General features: G+C 41.8%; 1 protein-coding gene and 1 pseudogene across 9 annotated transcripts in view; one reads left to right on the top strand and one right to left on the bottom strand.

The window, feature by feature from the left end:
- CFI (complement factor I) overlaps positions 1-17,272 on the bottom strand; it is a 61,441-nt gene that overhangs the window by 34,217 nt on the left and 9,952 nt on the right. For 6 of the 9 annotated variants that reach the window (XM_070047754.1, XM_070047758.1, XM_051819516.2 and 3 more), the window contains one exon: positions 1,100-1,379. In XM_070047754.1, the coding sequence (XP_069903855.1) occupies positions 1,100-1,325 (226 nt within the window). In that variant the 5' untranslated portion in view covers positions 1,326-1,379. Of the gene's footprint in view, positions 1-1,099; positions 1,380-4,435; positions 4,704-8,413; positions 8,734-17,272 lie in introns of those variants that run through there. The other 3 variants (XM_070047753.1, XM_002717131.5, XM_008267487.4) reach the window with 3 other exon arrangements.
- Positions 2,577-3,032, top strand: LOC138843513 (programmed cell death protein 5 pseudogene; annotated as a pseudogene).

Here is a 17,272-nt window from a genome sequence, read left to right as displayed (position 1 = left end):
TATTTAAGGCAAACAATGTAACAAGAGCAAAAAAGATCCAACACTGACAAATAACCTCCACTTTGGCCTTTTTGCTCTCCAACAGATAACAGATGGCCTCAAACAAGGAGCTTTTTTCCCCTCCTTTTCATAATACCTCAACATCTTAACCCAACATCATAACAATATGCAGGCTTCTGTGAACTGGTAAATGAAAGATTATTTTAAGGATCTCTCTGTAAATTTACAAAATGTCTACGGTAACTTGACATCAGAAGACAGTGAACCTGAGTTTTGCTATCATAGCTAAAATTTAATGAGTACTTCCCATGTGCCAAGTACCGTGTGAAATGCTTTACATATCTCATTTTATTTAATACATAGTCTTGTGACTAGGAACTTTTATTCTGCACATGTTACAGATGAGGGAATTGGGGTTGAGGTCACACAGCTTGCCGACAACAGGTCAGGCGGGTATGGAGGTACTAAATCTGATCCACAATGAAATCTCAAATTTTAGCCACTCCATTAGTCAGCATACAAAGATCTCAATCTCCTCAATATATTAGGCCCCTGGATGGAGTAGAGACAAGGTCTCTGGTCGGATGTGCCAAGCTTCCTAGGTCTGCAGTGGCTCCCCTTGGATAGCAGGGCAACTGGAGTTGGGCCTGAGAGAAAGGGCTGGGGGCTGAGGAGATGAAAATGGAACAAACTGACTGGGCTGGAGGTCCAAAGCAAGGCCTGAGGCCCAACTGGACTACAAGTCAGTATCAATCTCACAGATGGGCTTTTCACTGGGATCTGAACCAACCTGATGAGCCTGGGAATAATCCCCTTAACCAAGCAGAAGTCATGGTGTCATGGTGACAGTTCTAAAGGACTAGGCAGCAGAGAGTGGAGCAGGCACTCATGGGGAAGGCCTGGCCTCCTTTCTGTGTGTTCTGGATTCAAGGAAGGTCTGGCTGGATTCTGGTGACCCTTGATTTCTTTAGCTTCATCACTATTACTATTAAGGATCTAGAGAAGAATTTTGAGTTATCATCATAAGATTTCACAGGAAAAGTGTGCTATACAATTGAGCTAGTATCACAGAATAACTTGAAAACTAGGCTTATCCTACCTTCAGGTGTGCATTTTCCATTATTTAAAAACTTTGTCCCTGGATGAAGACATTCAAAACTCTTTTGGTGACAGTAAGATGGGTAGCTTTTGCCATTAGTTGCACACACTGAGGTACCATTCTTTGGGCACTGATAGGGGAGTTTACAAACACAGGTTCCATCAATGCATTTCTGCCACGGCTGGCAAAAGACTTTACTGCAGGAGAGATGTGTGTATTTTTTCATTAAACATTTCTTCTCCACAAGATCCTCTGGAGATGCATTTGATGTTGAAGTGACCTATCAAACATACAAAAACATTAACTTGACAACAGGCTACAGTCTTCTTTTTGAAGGTAAGTGACACAAAAGAAAAATACAGAACTACCCCACAGTACAGATGAAGGTGATGTGATCTGGTGGTTTTAAGAATGAAACAAACCTGGTTTCTAGACTTGGCTTGGGCACTTAAAGTTATTACGGCCTTGGGCAACTTACCCTCATAAAACATAAATTTTCTTATTTATTAAAGGAATATAATAGCTCATCTCCTGCTAGGTTTTTGTAAGGCTCAGAAATAATGTATATGGGGGTCAGCATTGTGGTATAAGGGTTGAACTGCCACCTACAATGCTGGCATCCCATAGGGGTGATGGTTCAAGTCCTAGCTGCTCCACTTCCAGTCCAACTCCCTTCTAATGTGCCTGGGAGAGCACCAGAGATGGTCCAAGTGCTTGGCCCCTATACCCATGTGGGAGACATGGAAGAAGCTCCTCTCTCCTGCTTTCAGCCTGGCACAACCCTGGCTGTTGCAGCCAATTGGGGAGTGAACCAGTGGATGGAAGATCTCTGTTTCTCCCTCTCTCTGTAACTCTGCTTTTCAAATAACATAAGCCTTGGGGCCAGCAGTGTGGCGCAGCGGGTTAATGCCCTGGCCTGAAGCACTGGCATCCCATATTGGCACCGGTTCTCGTCCGGCTGCTCCTCTTCCAATCCAGCTCTCTACTATGGCCTAGGGTAGCAGTGGAAGATGGCCCAAGTCCTTGGGCCCCTGCAGCCGTGTGGGAGACCAGAAGAAGCTCCTGGCTCCTGGCTTCGGATCGACGCAGCTCCGGCTGCTACAGCCAATTGGGGAGTGAACCATCGGATGGAAGACTGACCTCTCTGTGTCTGCCTCTCTCTGTAGCTCTGTTTTTCAAATAAATAAAACAAAGCTTTAAAAAAATAACATAAGCCTTAAAAAAAGAGAAATAATATGTAACAGTTGACATGTACTAGGCTTGCAATTTATAGGAGCTGGTATTATGCTGAGGTCAACATAAAGTTCTACCTTTGAAGAAATCAAAGAATCTCAGCAGTCATGTTAGAGAATAACAAACTTGGTGCTGACAAAGTCTTTTGTAATGATTTGATGGATGACATTTGTTAATTCTATTTTTAGGCCTGTGCAGTGCTGAAGGCCACACTCACGCTGACAGGTTGTGGGAGCTACCTCAGCGTGAGTGGGAGAATATCTGAGGCCTCATACTGACACATCATGGCGGAGGCGCTGAGGAAGCAGAGGCTGGCGGAGCTGCAGGCGAAGCACGGGGATCCCGACGATGCAGCGCCACAGGAAGCAAAGCACAGGGAAGCAGAAATGAGAAACGGTATCTTAGCCCAAGTTCTGGATCAGTCAGCCCAGGCCAGGTTAAGTAACTTGGCACTTGTAAAGCCTGAAAAAACTAAAGCAGTAGAAAATTCCCTTATACAGATGGCAAGATATGGACAACTGAGTGGCAAGGTATTAGAACAAGGTTTAATAGAAATCCTTGAAAAATTAAGCCAACAAACAGAAAAGAAAATAACAGTTAAATTCAACAGAAGAAAAGTAGTGGATTCTGATTTGGATGACGATTATTAACTAAAAAACTGTTCAGAAACTGGAACTTAATGCAACAGATATAACATGTTTACCTTGTTTATTGTCTATCTGCCTTTTAAAAAACAGTTATGCAAAATAAAAAAAATTATTTTTCAATGCAGGGGCAGGCATTGAGTGTAATAGTTAAGATGCTGCTTGGAACATCTGCATTCCATATCAGAATGCCTGGATACAATTCCTGGCTCTACTTCAAATTCCAGCTTCCTGCTTATGCACACCCAGCAGGTAATGGATCAATTACTTGGGGTCCCTATCACCCACGTGGGAAACAAGAATTGAATTCTTGGTTCCTAGCTTTAGCTTGACCAAAACCTGGCATTTGGGGCAGGCATTTGGGGAGTGAACCAAATGAATGATCCAAAGTGAACCAGATGAATGATCCCTCTCTGACTCCGTCTCTCTCCCTTTAAAACAAAAATGTCCATCAACTGATGATTAGGTAAAGAAATTACGGTATATATGCGCTATGGAATACAACTCAGTGGTTAAAAAAAAATGAAATCCTGTCTTTTGCAACAATATGGATGCAACTGGAAACCATTATACTTAGTGAAATAAGCCAGTCCCCAAAAGACAAATATCATGTTTTCCCTGGTCTGTGGTAACTAACAAAACACCTAAAATGTAATGTTTATGAGTGAAACTGACATTTTGAGATTCAATGATTGTTTACAGCCCTTATATCTACTGTTGAGGAACAGTGTTTTTTTTCTTCATACTATTTGTTGAACTCTTTACTTTGTGTAGGCTTAATCTTATGAGTATAAAGTAAACTGAATATAGATCTTTGTAAAAATTAAGAGTGGGAAGAGAGAGGAGGAGGAAGGGTGGGAGTGTGGGCAGGAGAGAGGGTAGGGTTGAAAGTATCTATATTCCTCAGTTCATAAATCTGTTCATATAAATACATAAAATTTGTATAACAAATAAAATTTAAAAAAAGAAAAATAAACATAAACATAAAACTTAAATGCAAACTCTTTTATTAAATTTCCACTATATGCAAAACCTTGCTAAGATAAATATGACACAGTCTTTATCTATTAAAGACTTTTAAGGCAATAAACTAGAAACATACTTGATAGCTAGTACACAGGGTACAGCCTGGTGATACACCAGTGGTACAAACAGGATGCAGTAATTTTAGAGAACTGGGGTAGATGAGGATAAATCTTTTTAGGGGGTGTATAAAATCTCATGGAGGCAGTAGCAGTTGAGCAAGAACAGGAAAAATAGGTGTAGCTGCCAGAAGGCTGGTTCTAGCAACATAGAGAAGAGATGGTGTTGAACATATTTAGGGCTTCATAAGCCAACTCAACATCAAGTATACAGCATTGAATGTACTTCAAATGGGGAGATCACTGTCAGAAAACTGGAGAAGTTGGGGCTAGAGTAGAGCATAAGAATAGCTTTGAGGGCCGGCGCCGTGGCTCACTTGGTTAATCCTCTGCCTGCGGCACCAGCATCCCATATAGGCGCCGGGTTCTAGTGCCGGTTACTCCTCTTCCAGTCCAGCTCTCTGCTGTGGCCCGGGAAGGCAGTGGAGGGTGGCCCAAGTGCTTGGGCCCTGCACCCGCATGGGAGACCAGGAAGAAGCACCTGGCTCCTGCCTTCAGATTGGCGTAGCTCCAACCATAGCGGCCATTTGCGGGGTGAACCAATCGAAGGAAGACCTTTCTTTCTGTCTCTCTCACAGTCTAACTCTGTCAAATAAAAAAAAAAAAAACAAAAAACAAAAAACAAGAATAGCTTTGAAAGACACTTGAACAAGTAAAAGCAATAAGGTTCAACAATTTAATCCATGTAGGGGTTGAGGGTAGGTCTTATTTTTTTTTTTAAAGATTTATTTATTTGAGAGGCAGAGCTACCAAAAGGCAGAGGCAGAGGCAGAGGCAGAGGCAGAGGCAGAGGCAGAGAGAGAGAGAGAGAGAGAGAGAGAGGTAGGTCTTCCATCCACTGGTTCACTCCCCAGATGGCTACAATGGCCTGAGCTGAACTGATCTGAAGCCAGGAGCCTGGAAATTCTTCTGAGTATCCCACATGGGTACAGGGGCCAAAGTCTAGTTTTCCCAGGCCATAGCAGAGAGTTAGATAGGAAGTGGAGCAGCTGGGACTCTAACTGGCATCCATATGGAATGCTGGTGCTGAAGGCAGCAGCTTTTACGACACCACAGCACCGGCCCCAGCTCCTAGATTTTGATGCTGAGTGAATGAATGATGCTGGATCAGCTATTTCACTAAGTCAGCAGTATCAAAAGACAATCTGGAATACAGTTTTGTATCCAATGTCATTAATGGCGAACCTCTCACTGTATACTTATGTTCATGATGCTCTTTTTAACTTATTTTTTAAAGATTTATTTATTTATTTGAGAGGCAGAGTCTGCCACTCATTTGGGTCTCCCTCATGCATGCAGGGGCCCAAGGGCTTGGGCCATCTTCTGCTGCTTTCCCAGGTCATTAGCAGGGAGATGGATCAGAAGTGGAACAGCCCACATGGAATGCCGGCACTGCAAGCAGAGGCTTAACCTATTACACAGCAGTGACAGCCCCTCATGATGCTCTTTTGTGAGGTATTTTTCCCTAATATGCCATAAGAGTAAAATGAAAAAAATCTCAAAATCAATGAAATATATTAGTGGCATTATCCTATGAAAGATCAATGGTCAGCATGATTATTAAAATATAATGTATATGTTTAAATTTTGTTTTCAAAGGTATACTTATTTATATAGAAGTGCATTTATTACTCATAAATATATTTACATATACCAGGAACACATGCACAAATGTAATTTTTTAAAGATTTATTCTCTCGAAGGCAGAGTACAAAGAGAGAGGGAGAGACAGAGGGGTCTTCCATCCTCTGGTTCACTTCTCAAATATCCACAAAGGCTGGGGCTGGGCCAGGCTGAAACCAGGAGCCAGGAGCTTCATCCAGGTTTCCCACGTGGGTGCAGGGCCCCACACACTTGGGACAATTTCTGCTGCTTTCCCAAGAGCATTAGCAGGTAGCTGGATCAGAAGCAGAGTAGCCAGGACACGAACTGACACCCATATGAGATGCTGGGATTGCAGGTAGCGGCTTAACCACCTACACCACAATGCCAGCCCCATAAAATATTTTTTTAGCATTATTACTACAGCCTCATCTATAAACATGATTCCAGTGCTTTAAGTTGCTGCTGTTTATTTGTGTACATAGCCTTTTTTTTTTTTCCTTTTAGGTCATGTCTGTGGTGTTTGCAATGAAATAATAATAATAATTATTTTTATGTGAACTCTGCCTTTGTTCTCTAGGCAGGAGTGGAACAAAACCATTTTAGATAGATAGTCATTCATTAGAAAGCAAATTGGAGGAGTCAGTGCTATGGTATAGCAGGTAAAGCCGCTGCCTGCAGTGCTAGCATCCTATATGGGTGTTGGTTTGAGACTTAGCTGCTCCACATCTGATCCAGCTCTCTGCTATGGCCTGGGAAAGCAGTAGAAGATGGCCAAGGTCCTTGGGCTCCTGCACCCGATTAGGAGATCCAGAAGCTCCTGGCTTCTGGCTTCAGACCAGCCTAGCTCTGGCCATTGTGACCATTTGGGGTGTGAAGCAGTGGATAGAACCCCTCTCTCCCTCTCTCCCTGCTTCTCTGTAACCCTGCCTTTCAAATAAATTAATAAAAAAAAGAAACAAAACAGTCACCTAGGCCTTATCAACCCCAGCACACAGCCACTCTGCTTTATATCAGAATTGTCACCTTATTCATTTTGTTATATTTCACCTTTACCTATAAACACAGGGGGAAAAAATCAAATATGACCAAATTGAGGAAAAGTCTACCACCTTCCTCTTCTTTTGGGCATTATTAGAAATCCCTCTTTGAACTGCTAACTAGCTGAGTGATCTTGGCTATGTGACTATACTTTTCTTATCCTGTATCCTCTTACAAAATGTGGAAATAAAAATAATATTCTCACAGAGTTATTGCTAGAGAAAGACACTGTAGTGAGAGACTGCAAAGAGCTAGAATGAAAAGAGAATAGAAGATTTAGGGCTGCATACAGTCTACCACAATCATCATGTTAGCAGTTAAACTGAATCTTAAATTTTTTTGTGTGCTTTCCCAAGTATTATTTATTTGATTTTTAGCAATAACTCTGTGAGAACATTATTTTCCCCTTTGTTTATAGGTAAAGGTTAAAAATAACAAAATGAGTAAGATGACAACTCTGTTTTTGTTCCAAGAATAAAAAATGGAGCTGAATTATTATTTTCAAAATAATTGTAAAGTAATAATACACATTCATTTTAATAAAGAATGAATAAAATAAAAAATCTGAACTCTGGAATTCAGAAACTTATAAAACAAGAAATAAAATCACAGTAATCCCATTAGATTGCAACTGTTAACTACCAACCCATATCACACAAGAATTTTTTAAGCAACTATAAGTATCATTCTTGTGTTATCTGCAATTGTATGTAAGACATGGTTTTCTTCTTCCTTGACAAAAATAAGACTGTAGTAGGACATTTTTAATTATAATAAATATAGAACTATACCATTTTAATGACTACATGATGGTTCATTTATGAGTTATAATAATTCAGTAAACTTCTAATTAATGAGCGTTTCATTTATTCATTGTTCTCTATTATAAATTGCAACAATAATACATATTTTAGAAGTTACAGGAAACTACAGATGTAATTCTGATTTTTTTAAGTAGTGGCATTAAGACAAAACATTTTTGGAATCTATTACAAAAGTTGGTAATCACTGATCAATTCTAAAATGTCTTTAACACTATTAACCTTAAAAGGCAACCCTCTAATTTCACTACATTGTGTCATTTCAGTTTTTCCTCCTTAGTAGTTAGCAAGATATTCACACTAATCCTTCATCTGAAGGAGCCTGGTGCTTTGCTGACTTCTGCCATCTGTAGCCATTGCTGCTTTTCCTGGCTAGAAGGGCTGGTAAGCACGACTCTGTCTCACCACTGATCAAACCTAATTCTGGATTATAGGTCCAGCTGAAATCCTACTTGGTCTATAATCTTTTCTTGACCTCTCAGCATGAAATGATCTGTCTGACCATTAAAGTTCTTTGCCATATGCTATTTGTATCATAAAGTAGATGGTCCTCAATTTATGACACTTCACAAAGAAGGAATTAGTGAACATTTATTGATTAATTAGAGTAAATTAGAGCCTTGCATTATAAAATTCTTCTTCAGATCAATGTCTAAACACATACGTAAGGATATAAAGACTGTTTTTAAGATATTAACATATTTGGTATTGACTGTATAAAAGCATGGATGACAACTGAAGTATGTAACATTTAGGTTAAAATTGCACCTTTAAGATTTTCCCTATATTCTATAATCTTTAAATAGTTCGCATAAAGATTAAATTACTTACCCTGTAAAAACTTAAGTAGAAGCACAAAAGTGACAGAAGAACATGAATAAGCTTCATGTTAGAGGTGTTCAGGATCTGTCTCTGCCGAAGATGTTTTTCCAACCACATATACTTTTGAAATTTAATTTTTAACCTCTGAGAAAATATTTAGAAAGAGCAAGCCTCCTAAAGAGTTCTGTACTTTTGAACTCTTAAAGAATTTGACTAAAATCCAATGTTTTACCGTAATCGAAACCAAAAATGGCCTTCCTAGTAAACAATGGAGGGAGGTGACCATTAGGAGCTGTGTTTCCTCTACTCCATAAGAGACTGGTTTCCCTGTCTGGTTAATGAACAGTGCCTCAATTCTGCCTTTCTGGGGAAGACAGGACTTATACTGGAAGCAAATTTCTTATTCTTTTTGTAAAATACAAGACTTTTTTTCACTTAAGGTTGAAAACTAGGAAAAAGCAAGAATAAAAATGCATCATACTGAAGGCTGCACTAAATACATTAAACATGAAAAACTAAACAACCATTTCCTTTACCATGCATTGGTTGTGCTATAATCAAATTACGTTCTCTAAGCAGAGAACACTTTTTTAAAAAAATTTATTTATTTTTTGAAAGTCAGAGATACAGGGGAGGAGAGGGAGAGATAGAGATCTTCCATCTGCTGGTTCACTGCCCAAATGGCTTCTGTGGCCAGGGCTGGACCAGGCCAAAGCCAGGAGTCAGGAGCTTCTTCCGCGTCTCCCATGTGGATGCAGGGACCCAAGAACTAGGGCCATTCTCTACTGCTTTCCCAGGCACATTAGCAAGGAGTGGGATCAAAAATGGAGCACCTGGGACTCAAACAGGCACCTGTATGAGATGCTGGCACCACAGGCAGCAGCTTTACTCTCTATAGTACAGCACAGGCCCCACAGAAAAGTTTTTAAAATAAGTATTCTCGCCCCAATACCAACTATAGTTCAGGATTCATTGTTATTTACAATAAGAATTGCTGTCAGATCAGAGTTGGTGAACTCAAGAGGTTTCCATAGCCTTGGCAGCTCATGACAAGAGCATCAGGTGATTACTGACTTCATCAATAAGAGTGTCAATTGTTAAATCAACAACCGGAGTCACTGTGCGCTTGCTCCCCATGTAGGACCTCTGTCCTTAATGTGTTGTACTATGCAAATTAATGGTAATACTACTACCTAAACAGTACTCTATACTTTGTGTGTCTTTGTGGGTGCAAACTGTTGAAATCTTTACTGAGTATATACTAAGTTGATCTTCTGTATATAAAGATAATTGAAAATGAATCGTGATGAAGAATGGGATGGGAGAGGGAGTGGGAGATGAGATGGTTGTGGGTGGGAGGGAGCTTATGGGGGGGAAGCTGCTATAATTCAAAAGTTGTACTTTGGAAATTTATATTTATTAAATAAAAGTTTTTAAAAAAAAGATTTGCTGTCAGTTTGGGTTCTGCAGAAGCAGACTGGAAGCAGAGTTTTGGATCATCAAGAGAGATGAAGCAGGACTGAGCATAGAAGCTGAAGTGCAATGCAAGTTCTACAAAGTTTTGGTCTCCCCATGGAGAGCCCTGGAGTAAGTATGACCTGGTGTTCTTGGGTCCAGTCGATATGGCCGGGCCACCACATCATGCATTATTCAGTTACTTGATATGGATTACCCAGGCGGAGCGTATCCTTCAGTGAGGCAGTGCTGTGTAGCTGAGGCATAGGCCCTGGAGGCTCTGACAATTATTTGCTACCAGGAGAAGGTGTCCTGACCACTCATCACAGCCATGCAGCAAGGCCTTCCTTGTGGGGGGCGGGAGGCAGTCTGGCAAACTCATCTCAGTGTTTTTCAGAATCTACTGGTCCATCTTTTAAAGATTTATTTATTTATTTGAAAGTCAGAGTTACATAGAGAGAGGAAAGGCAGAGAGAGAAAGAGAGAGAGAGGTCTTCCATCCGATGGTTCACTCCCCAATTGGCTGCAACGACCGGAGCTGCGCTGATCTGAAGCCAGGAGCCAGGAGCTTCCTCCGGGTCTCCCACAAGGGTGCAGGGGCCCAAGGACTTGGGCCATCTTCCTCTGCTTTCCCAGGCCATAGCAGAGAGCTGAATGGGGAGTGGAGCAGCTGGGTCTCGAACCAGTGCCCATATGGGATGCTGGCACCTCAGGCCAGGGCGTTAACCCACTGCGCCACAGCGCTGGCCCCATGGTCCATCTTTTAGATCTACTTTCCATCTACAGTCCAAGAGTGGCTCCTTTGGAATTCCACTGGGTCTCTCTTCCTGAGAGGATGAAGGAGTTAGCAGGGAAAGACTATAGCTTTTGCCCTTGCTGTTGATCATGAGGCTGTAGGTGATACTGATTCTCTCCTTTCCTATCCATTCTAGATTCCCTTCACCCTGAGCTTCTACCTCCGTCATTCTCAGTGGCTTACTTGGTGGAATTACCTACAACCTCTTCCAGGAGTGGTCTGAATCCCTGGTTATAATTCACTTCTCAGGCAGAGTTGCTGTTACTATACCTTTCCTGTCATAAGAGGCCCTTCAAGGATCATGTAGGTTTCACACAAACTCCTCCCTGCTCCCACTATAGTTACAGCAGCTCAAATTCCTCTGAAATGATTAGGATAAATTGTCCCTGTCAAGATAAAGACTCCTGGATCAGCGCGGTGCGCCGGCTGCAGCGGCGGCCATTGGAGGGTGAACCAACGGCAAAGGAAGACCTTTCTCTCTCTGTCTCTCTCTCACTGTCCACTCTGCCTGTCAAAAAAAAAAAAAAAAAAAAAAAAAAGATAAAGACTCCTGGAGCCAGTGCTGTGGCGCACTGGGTTACTGCGATAGTTTGGGTTAAGCCACTGCCTGCAATGCTGGCATCCCGTATGGGTGCCAGTTTGAGTCCCAGCTGCTTCACTTGCAATCCAGCTCCCTGTAAATGTACCTGGAAAAGCAACAAAACATAGCCCAAGTGCTTACACCTCTGCACCCACATGGGAGACCCAGAAGCTCCTGGCTCTTAACTTTGGATTGGTCTAGCCCCAGCTGTTGCAGCCATTTGGGGAGTGAACCAGCGGGTGGAAGACCTCGCTCTCTCTCTTTCTCTCTGTAACTCTGCCTTTAAAATAAATAAATCTTAAAAAAAAAAAAAAGATAGCATCTCCCCTTCTTTCCTTTGTCCTAGACCTTACCTTACAATGCAATAGGATTCTTGCTGTGCCCCTATTGAAAGTATAGTCCCAGGGCCAGCACCATGGTGCAGTAGGTTAATCCTCCACCTGTGGCGCCGGCATCCCATATGGGTGCCGGTCCTAGTCCTGGCTGCTCCTCTTCCAGTCCAGCTCTCTACTGTGGCCTGGGAAAGCAGAAGATGGCTCAAGTTCTTGAGCCCCTGCATCCATATGGGAGACCGGGAAGAAGCACCTGACTCCTGGCTTTGGATCGGCGCAGCTCCGGCTGTTGCGGCCATTTGGGGAGTGAACCAACAGACGGAAGACTTTTCTCTGTTTCTCCCTCTCACTGTCTATAACTCTACCTCTCAAATAAATAAATAAAATCTTTAAAAAAAAAAAAAAAAAGAAAATATAGTCCTTTGGAGACCAAGACCTTTAACTCTGCAGAATCTATAGTTAAGGGGACAGGTAGCAAAGCCCCCAGTTGGTCACTGGAAATGATGTCAAGTGTGGTCATTCCTAACTCTGTCCCATGGTTCTTAAACTCATGTATACTTCCTATTGTGAATGTGATGCTATATGGAGGTTTTCAGTTCAATGCATATGTTGCTTCTTAGACGACAGAACCCCATCCTCACAGAATATTGCCTTTAGCATTTTAGCCCCGTATTCATCAGGTTATTCTAATTCTCTATCAGGCCACTAGCTTCTGGATGGTGGGGTATGTTGTGACCAGTGGATCACATGGTCACAGGCCCTTTCGACATCTCCTTTGCTGTAAAGTGGGGATTGCCGCCTGGAAGGATGCTTATGTGGAATCTGGAAGATTAGGCACTCTGATCTTTTGGATCATGGTGCTGAGGACCTTTAGGCAGGAAAAGCACACTCATACTTCATTCTTGTGCTCTGATAATGGAAGACCAGCTGATACCAAAATGGCAGAGCGATTTTGTTGGTTACTTAGTGCTTTTTCTCTGGTGGATGTTCTCTGGCATGGATTAACATGTGACATACAGCCAATCCATCTGTAAACCAAATGCAAACTTTCTTTTCCTTTAGCTTGTCATATCAGATTCTCCAAAGAGCCATGGTATGATCTGAGGGAGTGGCATGGGTATAACTGGAATGTTGGGTTGTCTAGGGCTACTTACTTATTTTTATTCTTTGTTTGTGACTTCTGGTCCTACTTGTGTGTGGTTGGGGATGCAAGATTTCCATCTCAATTTTGCCAGGCCTGTTGGATCTTATGTTCCTTTTTAATTATTTTAATTATTTATAAAAAGGGAACAAATTTCATGTATTTCATATTGGATTTTATGTTTCATAAGTCTGTTGGACTCAGCTAATAATGGGCAGTTCTGGCCACATGGGGACAGTTTCCTATGCTCCTTTATTCAACATTCATCAGGCACCAGTTATATACAAGTTATTTCTCAAAAGCAGTATAGTTCTCTGCTTTAGATGGCATAGCCTTGCTCTACAACCCCAAGGTCTTCTACTGTCGTTCTACCACTAGATCTCCCTCAAACAACACACATTTTCCCTGCCATTGACACTTCAATACCATAAAGTCTGCTGGGTCACTGCAGAAGTTTTTCTTGCTCTGGCAGCTGGATCTACATGCTTCAGTGTGGAATATTTACTCCCAGAGTCCAGAGTCTCACCAGGTTTTCTGTTTCCTTCTTTATAAAAGGAAGTACAAGATGCACTAACTCATTTTTTCCTTTGAAGAGGATAGTTTGGCAGGTTCCTGAGCCCTCACTTCCTGGAAATTTTATTGACAAGCCAGACGATGTTGCTCATCCTCTGGCACACGTGTCTTAATAACACATTCAGGGCCGGTGCTGTGGCATAGCAGGAAAACAGCTGCCTGCAGTGCTGGCATCCCATTTGGGCACCAGTTCAAGTCCTGGCTGCTCCACTGCTGATCCAGCTCCCTGCTAATACACCTGGGAAAGCAGTGGAAGATGGTCCAACTCCTTGGGTCCCTGCACCCACATGGGAGACCTAGAAGAAACTCCTGGTTCCTGGCTTCAGATCAGCCCAGCTCCGGCCATTGTGGCCATATGGGGAATGACCAAATGGAAGATATCTCTCTCTCTCTCTCTCTCTCTCACCTCTGCCTCTCTGTTAACTCTGCCTTTCAAACAAATAAATAAATCTTTTTTGACAGGCAGAGTTAGACAGTAAGAGAGAGAGACAGAGAGAAAGGTCTTCCCTCCGTTGGTTCACCCCCCAAATGGCTGCTACGGCAGGTGCACTGCGCTGATCCGAAGCCAGGAGCCAGGTGTTTCCTCCTGGTCTCCCATGCGGGTGCAGGGGCCCAAGCACTTGGGCCACCCTCCACTGCCTTACCGGGCCACAGCAGAGAGCTGGACTGAAAGAGGAGCAACCGGGACAGAATCTGGCGCCCCAACCGGGACTAGAACCCGGGGTGCTGGCGCCGCAGGCAGAGGATTAGCATAGTGAGCCAGGCCGGCCAATAAATAAATCTTAAAAAACAAACAAACAAAAACACAAGGCATTCAGCATACTAAATGCCTCATCTGTTCTGATCAAGGCAATACCATCAATGTAAAATAATGGGATGTTTTACAGAAAGCTTAGAGGATTCCAACCTCTGTAGATTTTATTAAAACAGAAGGTGTGAGAGAAGGCTTGGGGAGAAAGTTCAAATGTAGTGCTGCCTACCCCACGTGAATAAAAACTGTTTCTGTTTCTCTTTTCTGCTTAAAATATCTAGAGTGATTTCGGTTTTCCCAACCAAATTCTTTCTTTTTTTTTTAAGAAATTTACATTTTTATTTTTTCTTAATTTTGTTTAAGGTATGCAAATCATGCATTTCAAATATACAGATTTAGGAACCTAGTGATTCTTCCAATCCTACCCTCCCTCTGCCCACACTCCCACCTTTCTTCCTCCTCTCTCTCCTATTCTCACTCTTAATTTTTACAAAGATCTATTTTCAGTTTACTTTATACTCATATAAGATTAATCCTACACTAAGAGTTCAACAAACAGTATGAGGAAAAAAAAAATCACTGTTCCTCAACAGTAGAGACAAGAGCAAGCTCTAAACAATCAATGAATCTCAAAATACAATTTATAACACTGCTAAACCTAGAATCAAGGTTCTTATCTATAAAATATATTCCACTGAAACAATACTAAACTTTAGGTAAGAAGTGGAATTTCCAAGTTTAGAAAGAACAAAAAAAAAAAAAAGAAAGAAAGAAAGAAAAGACTTTTATGTATTGTTATGGGTTGAATAGGACTCGTCTCCCCCAGACTCAAGCAGATGTTTAAACTCTGTTGTCTTGAGCCGGCGCCGTGGCTCAATAGGCTAATCCTCCACCTTGCGGCGCCGGCACACCGGGTTCTAGTCCCGGTTGGGGCGCCGGATTCTGTCCCGGTTGCCCCTCTTCCAGGCCAGCTCTCTGCTATGGCCAGGGAGTGCAGTGGAGGATGGCCCAGGTGCTTGGGCCCTGCACCCCATGGGAGACCAGGAAAAGCACCTGGCTCCTGGCTCCTGCCAGGATCAGCGCGGTGCGCCGGCTGCAGCGGCGGCCATTGGAGGGTGAACCAACGGCAAAAGAAGACCTTTCTCTCTCTGTCTCTCTCTCTCACTGTCCACTCTGCCTGTAAAAAAAAAAAATAAAAAATAAAAAAAAAATAAAAAAAATAAACTCTGTTGTCTTAATGTTAATGGTTAATGGATTAAGGGTAGAGACTTGAACTAATAATGGTCTGGGCGGGGCGGGGGGGGGTTGTTAGGTCACTGGGTGACTGCCATGGGAAGGTGGTTCTTGCATGAGGGTTATTTGAGTTCAAGTCTGCTTAGCTGCTTTTCTCTCTGTTTCCTGGTTACCAAGTGATCATTTCTCTGCACACATCAAGATGAGCTCCCACCAGACATTAGACTATGAGAATGCCTCATCTTGAACTGTAACCTCCAAATTGTAAGCTGAAATAAACCTTTTCTTTTCCAAGAAGCTCCTCTCAGTTGTTTTAAAGTACTGAAAAGCAGTTCAATACATATATCCAAATTACATTTTAAAGTTAACAACAAAAACACTGGGAAAAAATAAACTAATCATGCAAGTGAGGATATTATGTAAAAACCCCAATAAAATTAAAAGGGATAGAAAGGAAATAATAAAGATATAAGAAATATTAAAAACATCTTAAAGTATAAAGTCTTATAGTTGATAAAACAAAGAGTTATTTTGACAAACAAAAAATAAAACCATACAGTGTGAGCAATTACAGGGAGCTATTCAAATCCATTACCCTTCATGACAGGTTTACAATTTTCTCCAGAGAATCATCTTTCGCTGTTGTGGGTTTTTCTTATTGGAGAGTTATTCCAGATACATACTTTTAAAACAGAAGATGAAAAATCTATATTTAGCCTCTTTTCATTCCCTTTTGTAGTCTAGGATCTGATTAAAGCCTCTCTCTCTTTCTCTCTGAAAACTGAGTTAAGTAATAGAACAGAAGAAACAGTCAGGAATTATTTATTGCTGCTGCCGACAGTCCATTTTCATCAACATCATAATCGCCATCATCATCATCATCATCATCATCATCCTGGTCAGACTGTTTCTGAGACACTCCCTCTAACTCCTTTGACCCTCTTGAGTATCCTTAGTTCTTAAGCCTAGTTTCTCAGCACCCCATCAATTCTTGAACATTACCTTACAAATTTCATTTCATTTTATTAAAATTAGCCAGAATTGCATGGATGGTTTATCATCCAGAAGTTTAAGTGATAAAACATGTGCAGGGGTGGGCATTTAGCCTACTGTTAAGACATTGGTTGGAATGCCTGTGTTCCACCTCAGAGTAACTGGATTCAATACTGACTCTGGCTACTCACTTCACCCAATGCAGACCCTGGGAGGCAGCAGTGAGGCTCATTTAATTGAGTTTCTGTTATCCAGGTGGGAGACCTAGATTGAGTTCCCAACTCTGAGCTCTGGCCCAGAGCATCCCGGGTCATTGTGGGGATTTGGGGAATAAAACAGTGGATGGAGGTGTGCTTGTTCTCCCTCTCTCTTTGTCTCGCAAGTAAATAAAAATTTAAACAAACAAAACCACGTGAAACTTAGCAAATGAATCTGAAGATCTGGATGAAAAATTTTAAGCAACTTAAAACTATCAGAATTTCATGAGTATATTTAGTCAGCTTTTATTACTTTAAGAAACATATGAAGGAAGAAAATTTCAGCTCATGGTTTGGAAGTTCACAGTCCAAGATGGAGTGACCTCATTAGTGTGAAGAGGCTGTTGGATGGCAGATATATGCAGAGAGAGGGTCACATCTCAATCCAGGAAGCAAAGAGAGAGACAGGGAGACTTCTAATCTTCCATGTGGACCCCCCCTTATAAAGCTAACGTGATTCAATCATGGGGTCTATCCTCAGCAACTTATTAATACATTCTAATTACTTCCCAAGGCCCCACCTTCAGACACCATAACTGGATTAACTTCCATTCTTAATCCATTAACATAAGACTCTGGGGATAAAGCCCTTAAGACATGGACCTCTGGGGGACACCCAAACAACTATCCAACATAACACTCTGGAAAACACAAATATTGTCTTGCACTGCCTAACATTGGAGATACAGTCTGAGAAATGTTTTTTCAGGATATTCTGTTGCTGTGTGAACATTCTGGAGTGTAAATTACCTAAACT

This window comes from Oryctolagus cuniculus, chromosome 8, assembly GCF_964237555.1.
Source record: "Oryctolagus cuniculus chromosome 8, mOryCun1.1, whole genome shotgun sequence".
Lineage (NCBI taxonomy): Eukaryota > Metazoa > Chordata > Mammalia > Lagomorpha > Leporidae > Oryctolagus > Oryctolagus cuniculus.
This window is presented reverse-complemented; position numbering and strand designations above follow the sequence as displayed.